Raw genomic sequence first — 21,246 nt, forward strand, 5'->3', positions numbered from 1 at the left:
TCCTGAAAGGTTTCTACACGGATTCAGACCCAGCACACTGCCAGCAGCCACAGGTGCAGCTTGCCTGACAATTCTGGCCCCAGAGGCAGCAAAAAGTCAGGAATTACAGCACAGGAGCACCTGCCAGACACCTGAGAGTGCTAAGAGAAATGATTCTGAGCACACAAACACAGCCAAGACGCTTGAGAAAAAGGCTCAAGAGTTAATACAAAATCTGGTCAGCAAGGAGTCAGAGGCCACTGCCTCTGAGGTGTTGGCTGGTTGCAAAGAGTATGCTACCCACCAGCGGTGAGGGATGGAGAGGAAGGAACCAGAGCAGAGGTCTGGGAACCTACTCTGCGAGGACTGCTTCTGGGCAGTGCCTGCTGGACAAAGCTGTGTCTTGAACACAGGCCTCCCACTCCTGAGTCAGCACCACCACTACACACCACTGCCCCTCTCTGTTGAGTTTTGCACTCTTGCAAGTCAAACGAAAGCATACAGAAGATGTTTCAAACTAAAACCTTCCCCTGCTAACATCCAGTGGCCTAACTTGTTCTTTCTTCTGATGCCAAGGGGCTGGGCCAGCTCCATTCATGTGAGCTGCCTTCTACTGCCATCCCAAGACACGAAGCTGACTCACAAAAGGAGTGCAGAACTGTTTTGATATCCTTAGCACAGCAGTTTATAAAGAAGCCAAGTGCCGAAGTACTTAGGGTTGCCAGCCTCATCATACAGCAATTACACTTTTTAACAGATAAAAAGTGGCACCAGAGATACAACTCCTTATTAATGCAATCACAAGTCCTTCAGCATGAGGAAAGTTCATAAACCAGAGGCTTCAAAGGGACTTAAATCTCTGGCAGCAAGAAATCATTTGGAATTTCCATCTGGATGGTGAAGTGCCTTTGTAAATTGCTCCCACTGCCCTGTTACAGCCATCTGGGTGGCTGTCACCTGCTGCTCCCTATCTACCTAACACCAGGGGAATGAAAAGCAGACAGAACTGGAGAAATCAGTTACAAATATGAATCCTGGAAACCAGGATTAAACAGCTTTGGTTTCACAAGGCATTACTGAGCCACATATTTTGTAAAATTAGAAGCCAGTAAATTTAATTCTTTGTGTGGTCATAGGTAATTTGCAATACTCTGAACCTAAAGTTCAGCATTAGCAACTGGACTAATTAAAACAGGCACCACCAAGTGCAACAATAATATATGGGGAAGCTTACAGCAAAAAAAGGAAGGTCTTGTGCTATTCTAGTGGAACCCTGTAGCTGGAGATTTCTTTCAAGAGATTTCCATTGCTCCAATCATGCAAGAGAGATCTTACATCTTCTTAGCAGGGAAAATAAATTGTTCTGCAACTGTAAGATCAGGGCTAAATGATCTTCTGTTAAGGGCTTCAATGAGCAGACTGTTGAAATTTGTGCCCTGAATCTCTCAGTGCCTAAATACTGATCTAAATTCTTCTCAAGCTTTCAGAAGAGCAACACTCTAAAGCAGCCTCGAGTCATTTAGAAAGGAAAGCAACAAAGACAGCTCTCTCGTAGCAGTTCTTTCAGTCCAAAAACACACACACAACTACCATGTGCTGTCCTTTGTAAGTAAGGACTCACCAGCTGCTTCCCCAGGCAAGGAAGTCAGCATTTGGCATTCAGAGCGTTTGCAGCCATTAGAGTCAAAGATGCCCTCCTGCTATCCAAAAGAAAAAGCCCTCTGGCCCTCACCTACTGCAACTAAAAGCAGCAGCAGCTGGGAGCAGGGATGGCTCCATACATCCTACCCACAGCAACACACCTAAGACACACCGAGGTGTGAGGTGTAGCAAACACCACTAAAGCTTCAGCTTTGAATGCTATTTGTCAGACACAAAAATCAAAAGAGAAGGAAGACATGGAAGGATTTTTCTGCTATCAAAAAGCTGAAGGAAGCAACGTGCTAGAGCTCTGGCAGGAACGAGACCAGTCAGTCTTCCACATCTCACTTCAGCTTTCTGTTGCTGGCTCTGTAACCTGCTGACACAAAGGCTGATGTAAATAACAAGTACTTTAGTGCTGTCTTACAGGTTTACGGCTTCAATGTTGCCCAAGCTCCACCTTTTGCCTAATTGATCAAAATTTACCAGGAACTTGCATCTGTTCCTTTGCAGATCCCCAAGGGAAATAATACTGAGTAAAAGACACTAGAAAAGCAAACAGTGCAGAAAAAACACTCCTTTCCCATGCTTGGAAAGTCCTTACTACAGCTATTACAAAATGAGAGAGAAGACGGCAATGCCAAAAGCACAAACTTGGCACCTTAGGAGCCCCGACCACGTTCTGTTCACATAAGTGAGTCTTTTCTAGAAGGATAGAAAGCTTCCCCAAGCACTCCAACTAAAACCAAAATAGAATAAAATAAAAGCAAAAACGGTGCTGGTAAAGTTGATCTGAAACCATCACACAAAACTCAAGAGTTAGACCAATATCTGAGTAATTCTGGCACTCCCTATATAAACAACAATTATCTGAGGCTTCTCTTGACAGAGACAGGTAAACCAGAAGCTTTGAGGCAGATATTTTACAAGCTTTAAGCAGTTCAACTACAAAGCTTCAGTGCACACAGAACTCCTTTCTGGAAGAGCTCTGAAGTAAGCCTATGTGGCAAGTTTTCTGTAAATCAGTGGCTTCCCTTCTACACTCAGCTACGACGTGGCACTCATCTGCGCCACACAGGTGGACAAGTCCAGACTTCAAACAAGAATGCACCCCGATTTCATGCAATTCCAGAGCACCAGGAACACAGTTCTGTCATGTGCCATCTGATGACACATCACAACCCAACGAGGCTTTTGTGTGAGCCTGCAACTCTAGAGGTTTCACCTGTTCTCGCCTGCTGGGACAATGCATTTGAACCAAACTCTTTTACTGCACACCTCAGAAGCAGCAGGGACAAACATCAGGCCGAATGCTGAGGACTGTGCACCAGGAAATAAAATTTCTGTCTGTAATTCTACCACAGGTTTTTATCTGTCCACAGAAAAAAGCTCCATCACTCCTTTGCAAAAAGGGGACAGTAGATTCTCTCAGGTGAGAAGCAGTGGAACAGTTCTTTGCCATATTATCAGGAACAAAAGGTATTCCTACAGTATAGACTGTGCAGGGAGATGGGAAAGGTTCTACTACAACTCATGGCTCTCCCCACATTTTTCAGGGAGCAGCACTGGCATGAAAAACAAGAGCAATGCAAGACCCAGCCCCCTGCTTCTTCCCTGCAGATTTGGGCAGTTCAGGTGTTACTGCTGGGAACTGCTGCCCTCTGCTGTCAGAGGAAACAGACACAGCTCGTCAAATTTCAAAGGGATTCTGTCAGGCACTCCTCAGCTTTGGACTTATGCCTTTATAAGTGCTTGTCCTTTCTGCAGCTCATCCCAAGGGGACTTCTGCAAGCCAAGCAGCCTACAGGGTGATTTAGGGTGACCCCATCACCTTCACTGCAGCTGTTAAAGAGTAAGGAGTGATTAACCATTAGTCCAGTGCAGATCATTAAGTTCACATCTCTGTACAGGACTATGAATGTCAGTAGGGAAAGTGTCAGCAGATATCCTGCCACAAGCACACGATTTTGACTGCACTGAAAGAATAAAATGTACAATTGCAACCACTGAGCAATGATACTCAGTTCTCCCCTTGCCTCAGCCCTGGCAGTGCCACCATTTCATACACTATCCAGCTAGGGGGAAGTCTAAGTGGATTTATAGGAATGTTCTGAAGGTGACTGAAGGCTGAGGTCTGCGTGTAAGGATACTCTGCAGCCCTCAGCAAAAAATCCTGACCACAATTACCTTGAGGTCTTTCTGTGCTCGTGATTTAAAGCGTAAAGAAACAAACAAGAACGTACACCCTATTTCACATGCATCAGCCTGCCAGCAGCAGGACAGCTCGTGCTCTGCACAGAGCCTGCAGCAGAAGCCTCTGAACTGTCAACTCACCTGACCTCCTCACCAGCAAAGTCGAACACTTTGGTGATGGTGACTTTTCCTGAATCTTTTGGCTTCTCAGACTCTTTTGGTTTCCCCTGAAGCTTGTTCACACTCTTCTCTTCTCCAGCCTGCGGAATATACGATGAAGGAGAAAGCAAAACAATGTAATTCTACACTCAAGCCAAATTCCCCTTCTGAATGGCCAAGGACCCAACACAAACTTCAGGTGTTGTTGTACTTTAGTCTGGTTGGTCAAAGCACATAACCCTCCCCAGATCATTCTCAACTTCTCATTATAAGTCACAGTTCAGAGTAGAGCCAAAACAAGAAGAGAGACTGTAATTAAATACAGGAACTAGCAAGGATGTAGTTCAGAGAGCAAGCAAAAGCCTGGAGTCTCAGTTTTCTCAAATCATGGATAGCCAAAGCAATAAAGCTGTCACAGTGGATTAAACAGAAATGCATTATTTTTGCCCAGGAATACAGGAAAACACAATGCATCAGTAGCAAAAGTATGGCTGATCTTCAGACAGAACAGTGAAGACACTAAGCTGTTTGTCAATAATAGTTCTTAACTTGAGAGGAAAATATCTTTTTAAGCTATTTGTTAACACTGTCTCTTTATTTATTGAGGAACAACTACGCTGTAGTTACTAGAGTTTTAAACAGCTTGCACAAAAAAAAACCTCAGACCCCATTCCAGTATCAAAGTAAAAACTTCAATTCTTGCTCAAAATCAACCACATGCTACAGAGACCTTCAGAAAATATACCCAAATTAAAAAGTTCCCAAGAAGAGCCAAGGTATCACATCTCCATAAGTTGTTCCAGGCTACAGAAGAACTTTGAAAGTCAACCACCTTCTAGCAACCTGCATGTAAAACTAGAATTGCTCAGAAGACAACTTTCCCTCTCTCCTTCTCCCTGACCTACCTACAGCCACTCAGCTGTTCACCCAGTAAGATCTGAGGTGGGGAGAAGCTTGAGGCTTCAGATGAAAGGATGCTCCTTCTAAAAGCTGCAAGCAAAGATCACACAGCTATAGCCGCCCTCCAGCTTTCCAGTTGTAGACAGAAGCAAGGAGAACTGTGGCTACACGTCACCAATAAAAGAGTCAAGGCTTTGTTACAAAAGATTCTTTTGGTTGGTTTGTTGAAAAAAAAAAATTAATTCCAGCAACACAGGAAGACCTGTAGCACCTCTCTGTTGTTTGCACACTTACACACACACCTATTACTGGAGCAGCAGCAGAGGCCCAAAAGCCTTAGGGAAGAGTTGTGCCCACAAGTGTAACACTGCCCAAGCCTTATTTCTTGTATGCATTTCACAAGGCGATTTCAAGACCAGGAAGGGACACTGCCAACTGTTAACAGGACACTGACAAGCAGCTCCAGGAATCATCCCTGCCACACTGCAGACCTCCCCAGAGGCAAGGCAGTCAGCAGCCTGGCCCACAGAGGGGCTCCAAGCTTACAAAAAGGATGGGGCACAAGTGAACATACCCCCTCCACCCCCTCCCCTGCCTGCTTCTGCCAGCAGCACGTTTCAGCCTCAGCCCCCACATCCCCTCAGCAAAGGCCTCAGTACCTTGTCAGCTTGTGCGGCCGCTGCTTTGGGCTTCTGCCCCACATCACTGAGGAAGCTGGCCCAAAGCGCATCCTCTTTCTTCTTTTCTTCCTCTTCCCGGTCTCTTTCTGACTGCTTTAAGTCATCCTCCTCGTCCTCATTTTCCTGAGCCTTTCCTTCCCCTTTCTCATCAGCCTCGAGCACAAGGCCTCTCCTCTTCTTCTTCCTGCAAGCAGACACGAAGAAAACACACACGGGGTGGTCGGGCAGGCAGGTGAATGCGCTCCCTGCCCGCACAGCTCAGCCCGGGGGCTCTCGGCCTCTTAAAGCCCGGCTGGAAGCCGCGAAGCGCACGGAAGCGGTGCGCTCCGTCAGGCGGGCTCTCTACCTGCGGGCGGCCCGCCGGGGGCTGCTCCTGCTGCGGGTGGGCCTCGGGCCGGCCGCCTCCTCCTCCTCCTCCCTCAGCAGCTCGCTCTCGTCCTCCTCGCTGTACTCCGCACCTGCAAGCACAGCCGCTCAGCCCCAGCCCCGGTGTCGCCGCATCCCCCCGGGCCGCCCCGCTCACCCGAGGGCACGTAGTCCTCGTCCTCGGCCGAGCTGTAGCCGTCCCCCGCCTCCTCCTCGCAGCCCGACATACCGCCGCCTCCCGCACGCGCGACCGCCGCCAGAGCGTCGCCTCCGCCGGCCCAGAGCGCCCCCTAGCGGGGAGGACCGGCACCCGCGCCGCTCTCAAGGCGGAGAGCAGCGAGGAGGTGGCGGTGTTGCGGCTAGAGCGTCTCACCGCCACCTCTCCACTTCCGCACCGCTCCCGGCGCGCTTTGCGGCCGGCAGCCGTTCCCATGGCATCCCGCTGCCGGTTGGTGGGAGAAGACGTCCGTCATCGAACGACGTTTGCGATTGGATGAAGCGGCGGGGAGGGGCGGGCCGGCGGGCGGCCGAGGGGATGGAGGGCGGCGAGGCGGGCGGCGGCGGGTTGCTGCAGCAGATCCTCAGCCTGCGCCTGGTGCCCCGGGTCGGCAATGGCACCACGTACTCCAGCCCGCTGTCCACCTTCCCAGGTACGGCCTCTCCGCCCCGAGCCCCGCCCGCCCTTCCCGAGGCCCTCCCCGGAGGGCTGTGGGCCCGGCCCGGCCCTGACCGCCGCTGTCCCCGCAGAGATGTGGTACGGCGTCTTCCTGTGGGCCCTCGTCTCCTCGCTCTCCTTCCACGTCCCCGCCGCCCTGCTCGCCCTCTTCACCCTCCGCCACCACAAGTACGGCAGGTTCATGTCCGTCAGCCTGCTGCTGATGGGCATCGTGGGACCCATCACCGCCGGCATCCTGACAAGTAGGGGGGAGGGGTGGGGAGGCTTTGCCGTGAGGCCCTGCAGCGTGTGCAGGGGAGGGAGCGGAGCCGTGAGGGGATGGGGCCGTGGGAGATGAGGAGCTCAGGGGAGAGCTCGTGGCTCTGCAGCCCCTGAGAGGAGGGGGTGGGGAGGGGGGGTCGGCCTCTGCGCACAGGTAACAGCGATAGGGCGGGAGCCATGGTCTTCAGTTGTGCTAGAGGTCCAGATTGGGTATTAGGAACAATTACTTCTCCAAAGGAGTGATGAGGCGCTGAGGCAGCTGCCCAGGGAGGTGGTGTTCCTGGAGGTGTTCAAGCACCGTGGAGATGTAGCACTGAGAGGCACAGTCGGAGGGCGTGGTGGGGCTGGGGGGGGTCTATCATCTGCGTTGTGATCTGCACGTGTTGCTTCCAGGCTGAGGTTTCCCATGGGTCTGCCTCTGCCCGCTGCTCTGCAGAGCTTTCTCCCACTGAGCCCCATGTTGTCTCCAGTAAAATCCCTCCCTTTATAGTGCAGCAGTACAGCTCTCATGGCCATTGCACGGTAGTATTTCTGCTTTTCCTCTTCTCCACAGGTGCAGCTATTGCTGGAGTTTACAGAGCTGCTGGTAAAAAAATGATCCCGTTCGAAGCCCTCATTTTTGGAGTGGGTCAGACATTCTGTGTGGTGCTGGTTTCATTCTTACGGGTTTTGGCCACTCTCTAGCTTTCCCTCAGGTGAAAATGGAAGGGAGGCAAAGCATCTTCAGCACGCCTGGTATCAGTACTGAGGGAGCACAACTTGGATGGTGCTTTGCTGTGCACATTCTCTCCAGTACAAGGCTGTATGAGGGCTGCTCCTGCCTCACGCCGCTGGCAGGGCTCCCTGACTGTGACAGGCAGGACCCTCCTTGCAGAACCTGGCCGGAGGGGCTGCGTGCCACAGGCACATGCTGGAAAATGTGCTTTCTATAACATATTTTGCTCATATACTGACCCTAACATCCAAGTTCGTTCTCCCCCAGCACAGCTGAAGCTGTGCCACCAGCCCTGAGCGAGCACTACAGCTCGGCTCCTGCTGGCAGCTTGCTGGCCACAGCATGACACTAAGCAGAGCTGCAGCCTGCTTCGGAAATTAGGATGGAAATCATTCATTTCGTTACGTTTTTGTAACGCTAAGTGCCAAGTGAAACTTTGTTTTCCTGGAGGATTGGAGGAGGGCTCTGGGAGAGACTTTGCCGACCTTCTGCAGGCTCAAATTGTAGCAACGGAGTAACTGAGCCGTGCAGTGTGCTCCCAGCTCCCTTCGGTCCTCGGCCTCTTCCTGCTTTGCAGTGAACCCAAAGCTCTTTTATGATTATGTGATTTGATTTGATTTTTATTTTTTAATGAGAAATTTCCTGTTTTCTTTTCTGGCCCCGTCTCCCTCATGGCTGGTCACAGGGAGACTGGGGAGCAGCAAAAGGAAGAACCATTTTCAATGGGTGAAAGTGCAGAATTGTGGCTGTGAGCTGTGGTTCTGAGCGCTGAGGCATGGGAAATCATCAGCCTAAAAAATGATCGTGGGTTTTATGAATTTCATTGCAGTTAAACTCTTCTGAAGCTGTTCTTCCTGCACAGGAGCTGCTCGCAGGGGTGCACGGGTGTGTGCATTTGCTTTGGAGGAGATCTGTGGTGTTTTACTCCACGCTCTCCTTTCAGTTGCTGAACGTAGGTGTGGTGTAACTGAGCACCTTTGCAGGTACACAGACTGGCACGTGTAAAATTCAGCACTCTGCCTTGGTGACCGTGTGGGTGGGAGCCCAGTTGCCTGTAGGGGCACAGAGGCAATGCAGTGTGTTTTAAACACCAGCCTGAGAGACTTCCACGTCTGTCAGCACTGAGCTGTGCAAAAGTAACCCTGGACCAGCTCCCACCGATGCCCTGGTTTGGTTTAAATGGCACTGAATGGATCCTGAGCTCTGCCCTCTCTTCCAGAAGTGTGCTGTGCAGTCAGGGCTCTCGGGTCTGCTTTCTGGGCCCCACAGGGAAGCTGGTGCTGAGTGCTGGGGATTTCACTGGGTGGCACAGCCAGCCCCGTGGCTTTGCTGTGGTCTGTTAGCAGCTGACTGCCCTCTGGAGGAAGGCACCGTCTGTGAGCAACCTCCAGGCCGTGTTTCCCACCTGTGTGGTGAATGAAATCCTTTGCTTTCCAGACCAGCTCTGCTTTTGTATCTCATTTTTTAAGGCTGTCTTCCACAAACACGGTGGTCTGTGCTGAAACGACCCTGATACGGGGTCCTGTGCTGATCACGGGATCAGCTCTCCTCTGGCTGTGCTGAGACATCTCTCGAATGATCTTTTGCAAGCAGATGGAGAGAGTTATTTTTAAGGAGTTTTTTAATGAAATGGCTCTAAAATGCAGCCTATCTTAATCCGGGAAATTAAACTGTGTGGTTTAGTTTAAGTGGATCATTGTCCTTTGGTGGGCAAGGTTCAAACTGTTAGCAAATGCTGCTTGAAAGGTGCTGAGCACAGGGCCTGCTGTGCTGTGCTGTTGTGTGTGTGGAGGACCCGTCTGACAGAAGGCTGGGCTTCTCCCTCTGCATCTTCCCCCCCCCAAACCAAAATCAGGAATAACCATCTGCTTAGATTTAGGCTGTTCCCTTCACCTTCATCTGGAGTGAGGCAAGCAGAAGAATCCATGAGTTTTCAGCTGGTCAGCTCTGCTCGGGCAGAGGGATGTGGGAACACAGAGCTGTTGCGATGGGATGGGAATATACCCTGGGACTGCAACAGAAATGGAAATGCTGAGGTGACAGAGAGCCCTTCTGGCCCTGAGAAACGTCGCTGCTCAAGCAGGAGCTCTCCTCCCAGCTTCCTCTGTGCTGCTCTGCTTTGGGTACTTGGTGTCTCACTGTCACGAACAAACCTTTGTATGATAGAAGGCCTTGTAAATTTTATTTTTCTACGGACTTCTAATCCTGGTGGCAATGATCAGTAAACGCTGTGGTGATCAGAGGTGAGTGGAGTCGCGTGTTTCTCCTGGAGGTGGTTAGAAACCACACTCTTTTGCCATGTGTGGAGCAGGCTTTGCCTTCTTTTGGCCCTCTGCCCCCCAGAATACCTGCATGCAGTCTCTGGGCCCCTCAGCTCCGTGGTTCTTGGCTGGGGAACGTGGCACTGCCCAAGTCTGTCCCCTCAGCTCCCTAAGCATGGGGCACAGCTCAGCCTGGGAGCCCATACCACACCTGCACAGCTCCAGCAAACCAAGCTGGCATTTTATATCCGTACATAACCTGCACGGACCGAGATCAGCCGAAGGAGCCTTGCTGGGAGCGCAGCAGCTGTGTGCTTCGGGCACTGCTGTGCACCCCGTGCTTTTATTGCTGCCCCAGAGCCCATTGATGCAGCCCGAACAATTCACGCGCCGGGGTGGGGAAGCTTTATTGGCAGTAGAAGGTCAGAACGTTCTCCTGGTTCCCTCGGATCAGGACGACTGGGGGTCTCAGGTCCTGTGAGAGCGTCTCGAGCCAGGCCATGTAGAGGGAGCTGGGGCAGCGGCCCTTCCTGCCCACGGGCAGCGTGCTGCGGCAGCCACACGGGGCCGTGCCAGGGAGCTCCTCCTGGCAGTGCCTCACAGATCTCCCCCTGTAAATGGGGAACCACCGCATCCTCCCCCTGGGGCCGGATCCCTTCCTTGGCACTTTCCCCCGTCCCACCAGCTGGAGGGTGACCAGAACCCAAAGGGACCGTCCCCACCCGACAAGGAACGACATGTGCTGACACCTACATGGCGATGAGCGCCGCGTCCCGAGAGTAGTCCAGCAAGATCTCGTTCAGCCTCACTTGTCGCAGTGACTGCGGGCAGGCGGCCAAGGTTTAGGAGACCAAAAAGACGCCTTGAAAGCAGGAGGGTCCCTGCAGGCTGCCCCGGAGCTACCTTGGCTCTGTGCCTGTGCACCTCCTCGTCAGAAATCTTCCAGGGACAGCCGTGCCGCAGCTCGCTCAGCCCTGCCTCGTCCTGGAAGCCGTCGTTGAGCCGGAAGGGCGCGATCAGCTCGTCGAACCTCCTGATGCTGCAAGGCAAGGACACGGCGTGCCCCCCATCCCAAGGCAAGGACACGGCGTGCCCCCCATCCCAAGGCAAGGACACGGCGTGCCCCCCATCCCAAGGCAAGGACACGGCGTGCCCCCCATCCCACCGCCGGGGGCTGCGGCTGCCAGGCTGGGGGTCTGCACCGTGCACAGAGCAGGGCTGTGGGCAGGGGGTTTGTTTACTGCTCCGGCCGGGGCTGCTGGTTGATGTCAGGAAGGACGTGGACCTCGTGGAAGCGCAGGCGGAATTTGCTCAGCAGGGACACGATCCTGACACAGAGAGAGGTCCGTTCCCAGAGCTCAGCCATCAGCTGCTGAGCTGAGAGCAGTTCTGCTCCAACACGTACGCCTTCCTCTCCTCGTCCATCCTGTTGATCTGCCCTCCAACAAACACCCGGATCTTGCATTTTCCCCACCGCTTCTTGCGCCCGAGGAGGTATGGGATGAGCAGCGTCAGCCCTGCAGGATACAGCGCGTTTTTAGCTCCCTCCCGTCCTCCTGCGCCGTGCGGTGCTGCAGCACGAGGCGGGGCCCACCTCCGTCATCAAAGAGCCAGTAAATGTCGATGGTTTTCTTGCCCTGCTGGCTCTGGAAGATGGTGCTCACCTGCTGCTCGGGGTCTGCTGTGCAGGGGAAGGAGGCATCAGCACAGCACCGCTGTTACAGGCAGCAAACGGAACCGCCTTCTTCCCAAGATGCGCTCCCACCCCCCACATCCGTGGTGCCCCGTGCTCAGCCCTGGCCCCCCACAGCGGATCCCGTGGCTGCAGGAGGCTCTGGGCAGCCCCGCTGAGCACTGACCCGTGCTGGGCGCTGCTCTGCTGCCCGTGCCGTTCATAAGGTTGGAAAGGTCCTATAAGATCATCTAGTCCAACCATCCTCCTATCACTATCTCTACCCAACTACTAAATTAAGTCCTTTAGCACCTCATCTAAACGCTTCTTGAACAGCGCTAGGGATGGTGCCTCAACCACCTCCCTAGGCAGGCCATTCCAGTGCCTGACCACTCTTTCAGAAAAGAAATTCTGAAAGAATTCCCATCAGGATGCTCTGCTGCCCCCAACGCAGGGTTAGCTGCACAGGGAGAAGAGCACGGGCACGTCCTGCCCTGGTTTCAGGGCACCAGTCCCCACCACGAGGACGGACCCCGCGCTGTGCATCTGCAGCACTCACTGTGGCCTTGTGAAACTCGGGAAACATTCAGCCCCTCCCGCAGGCGCAGCAGGCACACGCCGTGCTTGAAATCAAAGGCATCGCTGAAAGGAGGGAGGAGGCAGCTGATGGTGGCTGCCCCCCTCCCCTGCCCCAGACGACCCCGATGTGGGGACACAGCGGCACGACTGCACTGCGTGACTCGGAGGGGCACAGCGCGTACTGCAGGATGCCCACGTAATCCTCCAGGCTCTGAGGCGCAGCTGCCTGCCAGTCCCTCTTGTAGCCCAGCGCGACGATGTTGGGTCTCATCTTCCCCAGGCCGGCGGCCTTCGGGAAAAGCAATGGCAGCGATGGGTTCCCACGCGAGGCGCTCGCAGCTGGCACCTCCAAGCTGGAGCCGCCATGGTCAGCTCGGTCACACCTGAAGCAGCATCTGGACGCCACTCCTCAGGTCTTCAGCAAACACGTCGGTGTAGAAGGCCTTGATCTTCCTCTTGAGGAGCCACCTGGTGTGGCCATCTGATGCCTGCCGGGCCTCGGGCACCTTCTGCCTGCGGGTGCCCTGGGGGAGCAAGGAGGGGGCACAGCTGGTTGGCCGCTGTCTCTGCCCCATGCCAGTGCTCCGGGCACCAAGGAAGTCCAGCTCCCCTTGCTCCCAGCTATTGGCGGAGCCTGGCTTTAAGCACAGCACGATTTTTGGTTTATCAGCCTCAACTCTGCTGGTTTTCCAGCAGCACGCGCTGGTGACAGTGACGCTGGTGCTCCACCACCCGAGGAGCACTGGTTCCCCGTGATGAGGAACCGAAGGAGCACGACGTGGCCTGATTTTGTCCTTCCTTGGGATGCCCAGGGTGCACTCACCATCAGCACGTTGCCGCAGATCATCAGGCTGAGGTTCTTGGTGAAGGTGCCCACAAAGTCCACCAGCGCTGGGCGGAAGTTGGGCGGCCCAGTCAGGACCAGGCACTGCGGTCTGATGGGAAGGAGAGGACAGAGTGTGCGGCAGAGAGGACGTGGGGTTGGGGGTGCAGCCTGTCCCCTCTGCGATTCTCCAGCACTGAGGCCGTGGCCACGGCTGTGATTCCCATCTTGGCTTTGTGGGGGAGCCTCTGTTCCCCTCCCTCCCAGATCTGATCCAAGCCCCCTTGCCTGTAGTTCTTGATGTGCTCATCCACCTCGCTGAGTCCCACCGAGTAGCTCAGTGCCAAGTTGTAGGAGCTGGCTTGCATGGAGGAGCCCCAGTTGACGTCTGTGCGGAGGGGATGGATTGGCAATGGGCACCAATACCTCTGGGGGATGCGGGGCCCTGCCTGCAGCCACCACGCACCTGGTTTCTTGTAGAGGACGTAGCCCAGGAGGAAGATGACGATGCCAACAGCGACAAGGGCTGCCCACCAGGTCAGCAGGAACATGATGACCACTGAGATTGCGGCGCCGAAGAGCGCAGCCCACTTGCTGTAATACCGAAAGGAGGGTCTCCACCCTGCACAAACACAGATAGTGGCTGCTGCTGGCTCCCCTCACCCCACAGCCGCAATGGGGCCGGGGCTGCTGCCCACCTGGGGAGTTGGTGATGGAAGCGTGGAAACAGCTGAAGTTGATGAGCGCGTAGGAGCAGAGGAAGAAGTTGGAGATGATGGGGGCAATGGCGTTGAGCTCAGCTGCGGGAGGAGGACAGGGCAGAGCATCAGCGGTGCGCCGGGAGCGAGCCATCCAGGCACGGCGGGAGGCACCCACCGATGAGGATGAAGCCGACGGCGATCACATAGGTGAGCATGTAGCCACGGATAGGCTCGCTGTTCTTCCCGTAGCCCTTCCCGAAGAAGCCAATGAGAGGGTAGAGCTGGTCCTTGCAGAGGCACTGTGGGGAGAAAGGGGTGAGAGGTGCGGGGATGTCCCATCCTGTCACCTAGGGACAGAGACAGGGAGAGGGGCAGGGACCAGTGCTCACCTGGAAGACTTTGGGTGCCGAGACGAGGCAGGCCAGTGCTGAGGAGAGGGTGGCACCGAAGATTCCAGCCGTGATGAGAGGACCGAATCCCGACACCATGCTCATGCTCTGCCCAAAAACCCAGCGGTCGGGATGCTCTGTGCCCCCAGCACATCACCCTGCACCCTTAACCTCGAAGATTTCCAGCCCCCATCCCACTGCCCTCAGTTCTTCCATTGAAGTTACCCTGGTGGTGACATCCAGCCACATCCAAAAACCTGAGCAGAAGGAGCTCTCCAAGCACATCCCCATTGCAGAGCCTGAATGCAGCACATCCCCAGGCGCACCTGGTAGTAGTTGCTGAGCCCATAGCGGCAGCTCTGCCGCTGGGTGCAGTCAGTGAAGTTCCAGCCATAGCTGCAGCCCAGTCCCTCACAGCCCGGTGAGCCCACGGCCACGCTGTCGTTCAGGCTGCCCGAGGCGTCCCGAAGCACACAGGCACCTGTGGGGCACGGCTACATGCACGCCTCACTCCTGCACCACCCCCAACGGCACAGGGGCTGCTCCTGCTGCCCACCGCCCTGCTTCGTGGCGGGCTCGGCCCACCGTGCTCACCTATGGTGGCCGACAGCACCAGGTAGGACACCGTGGTCCAGAAGATGGCCATCAAGGTGCCCTTGGGGATGGCCACGGCAGGGTCCTGTCCGAGGGGGTCGCAGGGAGATGCACGGTTGTTTTCCAGGGGCCCCCAGCGATGGTTTTGTGCCATCTGAATTTCATGGGCCCCCAGTTCCCCGTCCTGAGAAGCAACAGCTCAGGGAGGGCTGGTGAAAACTTACCTTCAGGTCACCAGAGATATTGGCTCCGGCCAAGATGCCAGTTGCCGATGGGAAGAAAATGGAGAACAAACCGAAGAAGGAGCCCTCGGGTCCGCGCCAGTTGGGCACAAAGTTCTGGGCAAAAATGTCAGCTGAGGGGGAAGCAGAGAAGCATCCCCATCCACTCGGTGCTCTCACCACCTCTTCCAGCTCCGGCATCACAGTGCTGGACGGAGGCAAACCGCTGCCAGAATGCAACCCCAGCTCTCATCCTCACTCTCTGTCATGGCCCCGTCCTGTGGCGAACCCACCTCTGTAGCTGAAGAAGCCCTTTGCTTGCTTCTCGACACTGGCTGGGATCACTGTCCCCACCAGGTAGTTTATGAAGGACACCATGATGACCAAGAAGAACAGGATCTGGGCCTGGGGGGGCAGAGAGGGGCAGGCAGCTCGGCCAGGCTGCAGCCCGCGTCGCTGCACGAGGCCGCGGTACCTTCGCCTCCCACTCCATGCCAGCCAGCGAGATGCCCAGCAGCACGGTGACGGTGAGCACCCCGATGATGCGGATGTCGTTGGTGGGGTCCACCATCAGGGAGTCGTGCTCCTGGGGAAGGGGCACCGTCACCAACCAGGAAACAGAATTCCCTCAGCCCACCACGGCTGTGCGCGCGCTGGAGGAGCTGGTGGTTGGTGATTGATAGTGGACTCCGCTTGGGTGGGAGGGGGTGTGGGGGGGTTTGGGGCCGCGTCCTCACCTGCAGCAGATCCCGCACGGTTTCAGCAAAGCCCACCGTGTGCATGGCCACGGCCACCGCGTTGGCGAAGGCGAAGATGAGGCCGATGGAGCCGCCCAGCTCCGGCCCCAGGCTCCTCGAGATGAGGAAGTAGGTGCCTCCTGTGCGCGGAAACCCCATGGGGAAGGTTTGGGGGCAGTCGCCTCAGGGGTGCTGCGAGGGACCCGGCAGGGACGCACTACCTGACTTCACTTTGCCATTGGTAGAAATGGCAGAGATGGACAGGCCGGTGATGGTGGTCACGGTCACAGACATCAGGATGATGAGCCACGTCAGGGCTGAAGGAGAGGACAGATCTCACCCACCGGGCCGGGCACTGCCGGCAGCCCCCTCGGCCTCCTCCCTGTGCCATCGGCCCCCACGGGCACCCACCGATTCCTGCCTGAGCTGTGATCCAGGGCAGGCGCAGGTAGAGGATCACACCCCAGATGTTCAGCATGCAGCGGATCTGTGGGCAAATGGGAACGCGGCCGTGAGTGCGGGCACCTCGGGACAGCCAGGGCTGTGCTGGGTCTGCTGGCCTCCAGCTGGCAACAAGGCACCAGGAAGGGCTGGGAACAGCTCCAGGTGGGCAGAGTGTGAAAAACAGAATCACAGGCGCTGGAAAACGCCTCTGTGGTCATCGAGTCCAACTGTCAGCCTGTGACTGCTAAACCATAGCATCACAGAACCGTTAAAGCTGGGAAAACCTCTCAAGGACCCCCAAGTCTTACCCCAGCCCACCCCCACCCCACCCACTGTCCGCGTCCCTCAGTGCCACACCCCCACGGCTCTGGGGCACCTCCGGGCACAGTGACCCTTCCCCCCCGAGCAGCTGTCCCTGTGCCTCATTGCTCTTTGGGAGAAGAAACTGTCCCTAATATCCCACCCGAACCACCCCTGGCACAACACGAGGCCATCACCTCTCATCCCATAGATGCATTGGGAAAAACGCAACGACGCAGTGATTGGGCACTCACCATCACCCCCTTCACCCACCCGAAGCGGACGGGCTCTGGTGCAGAGGCCCTGCCTGGCTCTCCAGCCTCCTCCTCAGTGCTGGGGAGGCCGTTGCTGCGCTGCGGGTCAGGCAGTGGCACACGGAGGTGGCCGGGGTCGGGCTGCGGGACAGACAGATGGGGCTGAGCGCAGATCCACCCCGGCACGAGCACGGCCAGCAGCCCCTGCACCAGGCCCTTACCTTGAGGATGGAGTGGAGGTCTGCCAGCGACGGCCTTCCCCGCCCGGCCTCAGCCACCCCCCTGCTGTCGGCGTAGTGCTCGTAGGCGGGCACCACGTCCACCGTGTTGTAGCCGAAGGTCCTGGTGCAGAGCGAGCCGCCCGAGAGCTGCGTGCCCTCGCAGCCCACTGCCTCCTCAGCACCCAGCAGTGTGCTGATGGTGAAGCGGCCGCTGCAGCGCGGCGTGGGCTCGGTGCACGGCAGCTCGGCCATGGCGGCTGCGCGGCTCCCACTCGTGGTGCTGGGGTCTGGGATTTATACCCGGCAGAACCAAGCGCGGCCCCACAGCGCCCGGGGGTATCCGAGTGGCTGGAACCACCCCGAGCTGGTCAGGGGGAAAAAATAGCTGGAGGGGGCATCAAAACGGCTGTTATCAGCAGCGCTGGCTGCCGGTGCCCGATCGCGGCACTGATAACAGATTTGAGATTAAGTCCCAAGGACAGAGCGGCAGAGAAACGCGGCAGTTTTCCATAACAAATCCGGGTGGGAACTGAATGTTCCCGGGTGGGGGCCGGAGGTGAGCTCAGTGCTGCGCCCCTTCCCTGCGGCACTGCCCCCGAGGATCCCCTGAACCACTGCACCGCTGCAGGAGGAGCTGAGCTGTGCCTGGAGCTGAACCACAGCAGAGGGGGAACTGGGAGCCCTGGGGTGGAGGAGAGCACTGTGCCAAGCACGGAGGGATGGGGGGCTTTCACACGGGGCTCAATGTCACATGTGCACTTAAATCCGCAACAGATAACATCGTGGAAGACAGCAGCGAGGGCAGGCAATAAAGTCTGAGGGCAGTGCTGTGGCCCATTGCAAATTCAGCCCACTCACTTTGCGAGTTAATGGAAAATTTGGGCAGCCAGCCACGGCCTCTGGTGGCCCTACACATTTGCACGGACACTTCAGCCTGCTCTCTGCTCTGCTCCCCATGCACTGTGTGCGTGCACAGACACCGTCCTCAGCCCCACCTCCCCCGTTCCTGCAACACAAGCACCAACACAAACAGCACTGCACCCACACCTCCAAAGCCACACCTTTATTTCAGACCCTCATTACCCCATCAGAAAACACACGGCACGAATCGGAGCCTCTCCGCGGTCAGGCGCAGCAGTGAGATGCTCCAGGAGAGGCACAGAGGCTCCAGGAGGCGAGCGAAGGAAGTGGTATGATGCAACCCTGGTGTAGTGAAATAGCCGGATAGTAGGAAGCGCTTGCTGTCGGCCTGATTCACAACACCAGCTGCAGCAACAATACCCGGCCGTCCCGCGGCGTCCCAGGGGCTGCAGGCAGGCGAGGAAGGCTCCGTGCCTCTCGCAGCCGTTGAACACATCAAACCAACCTTAATCCAGAACGTGGGGGAGGGATCAGGGCTCCCCAGGTGGATCCTTTTACAGTTTGTCACAGCAGAGATCCCTGCGTGACTTCAGGGAAGCTTTACTTGCCCCATTTCCCTCCTCGCTGGGAGCCCAGCACCCGCTGGGACCGAGCACTGCCCACTGCGGGGCAGGACTGAGCCCCCGCCTGCACAGGAGGAACCTGTGAAGAGAAGAGAGATGGTTCTCAGCGCTCCCACCTCCCAGCACCCTGACCCCCCCCGCCAACCTCTGTCCCACAAAGGACAGATGCCAGCACACAGACAGCAGCAGGCCGAGCCCTGCGCCCACCCAGAGCTGCAGGGCTGCAAACAAAGCGCTGTGGTTCGCTGAAGCGTGGTTGGTGGTGCTGGGGAGAGACAGCAGTGTGCTTGCTGGCACACGTTCAGATCCTGCAGAAGGAAAGCAGCAAATGATCCTGAATTCACCTTATACAAAGGGAGCAAAGTCACATCCTCATCACATAGCAGGCTGAGAATCAGCAGCTGCCGGCACTGCCCACCACGAGGTGGCCAAGCAGCTGCTCACACAATGTGCCCCTGAGGAGGAGCTGCAACCATCACGACGAAGGGTGCCCCCAGCAGCAGGACAGCCCCTGTGCTCCCAGCCACCGCCTGGCCCCACTGGGACACGGATGACAGCAGCCTGGGTCAGGGCAGAAGGAAACACTGCTCGCAGTAACTGCACGCAGGAAATGGAGGTCGCTCTCGAAGCCCTGACCCCGCAAAGTGAGCGCTCCTCCTGCAGGAGCAGTGGGGGACAACCCAAACCACGCATCAATTCTTAACACCCCAAGAAAAGCCCTCGGGCGGCTGCCAGGAAGACAAGGAGGAGGCCGCCTGCTCACAGTCAGGGCAGGAAGGCCCTGAGGTTACCAACCCTGCAGCAGAACGTCTGGTGGTCGGACGCAGGAGGAAGCAGGTTGTTCCTTCCAGAACAGCAAGTCCATAAGCACAACGCTGGAAGGCGTGGGGTGGCATGAAACAGTGGGAGCTGGAAGAACATGGGGTGCTGTCTGCAGCAAAGCAGCATACACGCGTCAGCAGCAAGCTCAGTGTGCAGGGGAGGAGAGCCAGGAGGTCGCAGCCAGCTGGGATGCAGAGCTGGAGCGTGGGAAGACGGTGTGCTGCAAGGCACCACCTGCACAGATGGGAGAAGGAAGCACAGGGCAATCAGCAGCTAAATACTCCAACTTCCCACAGCACCTCTGTCCATCCCTCAGCCCCTCGTGTCACGCGCGTAGCAGTGCTGGGCCTTGACGTGCCACACAGGTCTGGCACAGTGGGTCCCCGTGGCTGGTTTCCTTGGGCAGTGCAGCACAGAGAGGTCTTCCTGGCCTTCAGAATGAAGCACAGAACACAGCTCAGCCTGAAAGGGGCTGAGGACAGGCGTACAGCACTCCTGAGAGGTCATTAGGTGCAAGGCTGGAAACGAGCGTGCCAATGAGCAGCGCAGCAGAGCAGAGGACAACAGTCCTTCCAGAACGGGCCCGGCAGTGCTGCCCCTCTGCTGGGGTCAGAGGCTGCCTGAGGACAGGCACTCAGCCTGCCATGAGAAAGGACGTGCTGCACAATGAGCCCTGAGCCCGTGTGGCTTTGGGGCTCCCCATGTCACTGTCCTCCAGCTGCTCCAACTTTCACCGTGCTGCAGAAGCACCCGGTGCCATGTGCAGACCCCAGCGGTGCTGCCGGGACCCCCAGCTGCTCGAACATGTCCCTGGGGGGATGGCATGCTGGCCCTCTGCTTCCTGTCCAGTAGGTCAACTGAATTCACACTACAGAAGTTTTGGTAGAAAGATAGTTAGGAAGTTGGTCAAATATCCCCTAGTGCAGGTTACACTTATGGCCGTACTGAAAAACAGAAAGCAAAGAAATTAATTGTCTCCCACAAGAATGCAATGTGCAAAGGTTGGAATAGCTCCTGCTCTGCGACCAGAGGTGCACGTGCTCTCATATCCCAGCAACACAAACGGAGTGAGGGCAGAGGGACAGAGGGCTGCGTGTGTAGGGAGCACCAACTCGGCTGACACAAATCACCTCCACTGAAATATATCTGCTCCCAACTCCAGCTGCTCCTGCATGAGCTCCAGGACCTGCAAAGCCATGTCAATCTGGGGCAGCTGAACCCTCACGAAGCGATCAGAGCTCACTTGCACCACAGACATCCCTCTGCACAAGAGAACATTACAGAGTGATGGCAGCTCCTCAGTCACGTGGGTAAAAGACAGATTTTCAACACGACATGCACAGAAAAGCCAAATGCCTAGGACTTTCCTGGCTGTGCATAGAGCAAACATCAAATCAAAGCCCTTCCCCTGTGACACAAGTTGCCCATCAGCCTCCCTGCAGCAGAACTGACTTTTCTCTACTCTCACTCTTGAGAACGATTTCATAAATATCAACCAATTAAAGAAAATGAATTAAAAAAAAAATAAAAACACAAAAGAACAGCTAAAATGAAAATGTCAAAAACAAATAGAAATCAAAGAAATTTATTTCCATCAACAAAAATACAGGATACAAAACGGCACTGGTCCCAGCCCCGAATGCAATACCGACAGCCCAGGCTGCTGAGCCCTGAGCCAAAGCCTCTCTGCTAATTCATAAGGACCTCCATTTGCACCAGTCTTGCATTCGTGTCTCCAGATGTTCTGTAAGGGATCATTCCAGAAAATGTTATCAGTGCACGAGCTTGAGATCGCAGTTGCTGCAAGACAGAAAAACAAGGAAGTGATTTCAGTACGTAGAAGTGCTGCAGCCCAACGAGGCAGGCGTGGGCCAGGCACTCAAACAAGCAGTTCACCCTGAAAGCACACACCCTGCCAACAAATCACAAGGCTTAGAAATTACTCTTTCAGTTTCAGCGACGGTCAGCATTTCTCTGCTGCTGTTTCCAAATCTGCTTGCAGAGGTTGTGTCGCCCACTTCGAACCAGCTGCTTTCCAGTGGACAGCAAAACAAGTGGCAGATGAAGACAGCGCAGCAAGTTGTCTGGTTCTCAATTAAATATTGAGGCAAAAACTCTCACTGTGACTGACAGGGCTTAGGTGCAGTGTGAATTACTCTTCTCTTTGCCTTTTT

The 21,246-nt window shown here is 55.7% G+C and overlaps 4 protein-coding genes across 6 annotated transcripts in view; 1 reads left to right on the forward strand and 3 right to left on the reverse strand.

Moving 5' to 3' along the window:
• The window catches only part of CFDP1 (craniofacial development protein 1), a 47,300-nt gene extending 41,117 nt beyond the window's left edge, over positions 1–6,183 (reverse strand). Inside the window, exons 1-4 of the mRNA XM_065733441.1 lie at positions 6,076–6,183; positions 5,899–6,010; positions 5,532–5,736; positions 3,955–4,073 (exon numbers count right to left, since the gene is read on the reverse strand). Coding sequence (XP_065589513.1) covers positions 3,955–4,073; positions 5,532–5,736; positions 5,899–6,010; positions 6,076–6,145 — 506 coding nt within the window. The 5' untranslated portion in view covers positions 6,146–6,183. The remainder of the gene's footprint in view (positions 1–3,954; positions 4,074–5,531; positions 5,737–5,898; positions 6,011–6,075) is intronic.
• Positions 6,184–6,447: 264 nt separating this feature from the next.
• TMEM170A (transmembrane protein 170A) lies at positions 6,448–7,540 on the forward strand. The gene is made up of 3 exons (XM_065733443.1): positions 6,448–6,568; positions 6,666–6,836; positions 7,409–7,540. Exons 1-3 carry the CDS (start codon positions 6,454–6,456, stop codon positions 7,537–7,539), a joined length of 417 nt encoding a protein of 138 aa, XP_065589515.1. The 5' UTR covers positions 6,448–6,453; the 3' UTR covers position 7,540.
• Positions 7,541–10,209: 2,669 nt separating this feature from the next.
• Positions 10,210–17,018, reverse strand: SLC12A3 (solute carrier family 12 member 3). Its single transcript, XM_065733444.1, has 27 exons — positions 16,767–17,018; positions 16,546–16,686; positions 15,959–16,034; positions 15,769–15,864; positions 15,548–15,687; positions 15,286–15,396; positions 15,104–15,215; positions 14,814–14,944; positions 14,590–14,674; positions 14,322–14,476; positions 13,996–14,103; positions 13,782–13,905; positions 13,604–13,705; positions 13,372–13,527; positions 13,194–13,293; positions 12,906–13,017; positions 12,466–12,606; positions 12,265–12,371; positions 12,063–12,145; positions 11,927–11,963; positions 11,685–11,725; positions 11,426–11,512; positions 11,237–11,348; positions 11,073–11,159; positions 10,735–10,870; positions 10,585–10,652; positions 10,210–10,379 (listed from the first exon to the last, which is right to left on the reverse strand). The coding sequence occupies exons 1-27, from the start codon at positions 17,016–17,018 to the stop codon at positions 10,238–10,240; spliced, it is 3,042 nt and encodes a 1,013-aa protein (XP_065589516.1). The 3' UTR covers positions 10,210–10,237.
• A 3,623-nt stretch (positions 17,019–20,641) lies between these two features.
• Positions 20,642–21,246, reverse strand: part of NUP93 (nucleoporin 93) — a 65,491-nt gene continuing 64,886 nt past the window's right edge. For all 3 annotated transcript variants that reach the window (XM_065733460.1, XM_065733461.1, XM_065733462.1), the window contains one exon: positions 20,642–20,872. In XM_065733460.1, coding sequence (XP_065589532.1) covers positions 20,762–20,872 — 111 coding nt within the window. In that variant the 3' untranslated portion in view covers positions 20,642–20,761. The remainder of the gene's footprint in view (positions 20,873–21,246) is intronic.

The sequence above is a fragment of the Cyrtonyx montezumae genome, unplaced genomic scaffold (genome assembly GCF_038088225.1).
Source record: "Cyrtonyx montezumae isolate F1298 unplaced genomic scaffold, pur_monq_1.0 scaffold_17, whole genome shotgun sequence".
NCBI lineage: Eukaryota > Metazoa > Chordata > Aves > Galliformes > Odontophoridae > Cyrtonyx > Cyrtonyx montezumae.

Coding starts and splice junctions, on each gene's coding strand:
- SLC12A3 (XM_065733444.1), bottom strand. CDS start 17,018: ATGGCCGAGCTGCCGTGCACCGAGCCCACGCCGCGCTGCAGCGGCCGC. Junction 15,865..15,958: donor CACAGCTCAGGCAGGAATCG/GTGGGTGCCCGT, acceptor CCTCTCCTTCAG/CCCTGACGTGGCTCATCATC. Junction 11,513..11,684: donor AGCGCCCAGCACGGGTCAGT/GCTCAGCGGGGC, acceptor TCCCCTGCACAG/CAGACCCCGAGCAGCAGGTG.
- TMEM170A (XM_065733443.1), top strand. CDS start 6,454: ATGGAGGGCGGCGAGGCGGGCGGCGGCGGGTTGCTGCAGCAGATCCTC. Junction 6,569..6,665: donor CCCGCTGTCCACCTTCCCAG/GTACGGCCTCTC, acceptor CTGTCCCCGCAG/AGATGTGGTACGGCGTCTTC. Junction 6,837..7,408: donor CACCGCCGGCATCCTGACAA/GTAGGGGGGAGG, acceptor TCTTCTCCACAG/GTGCAGCTATTGCTGGAGTT.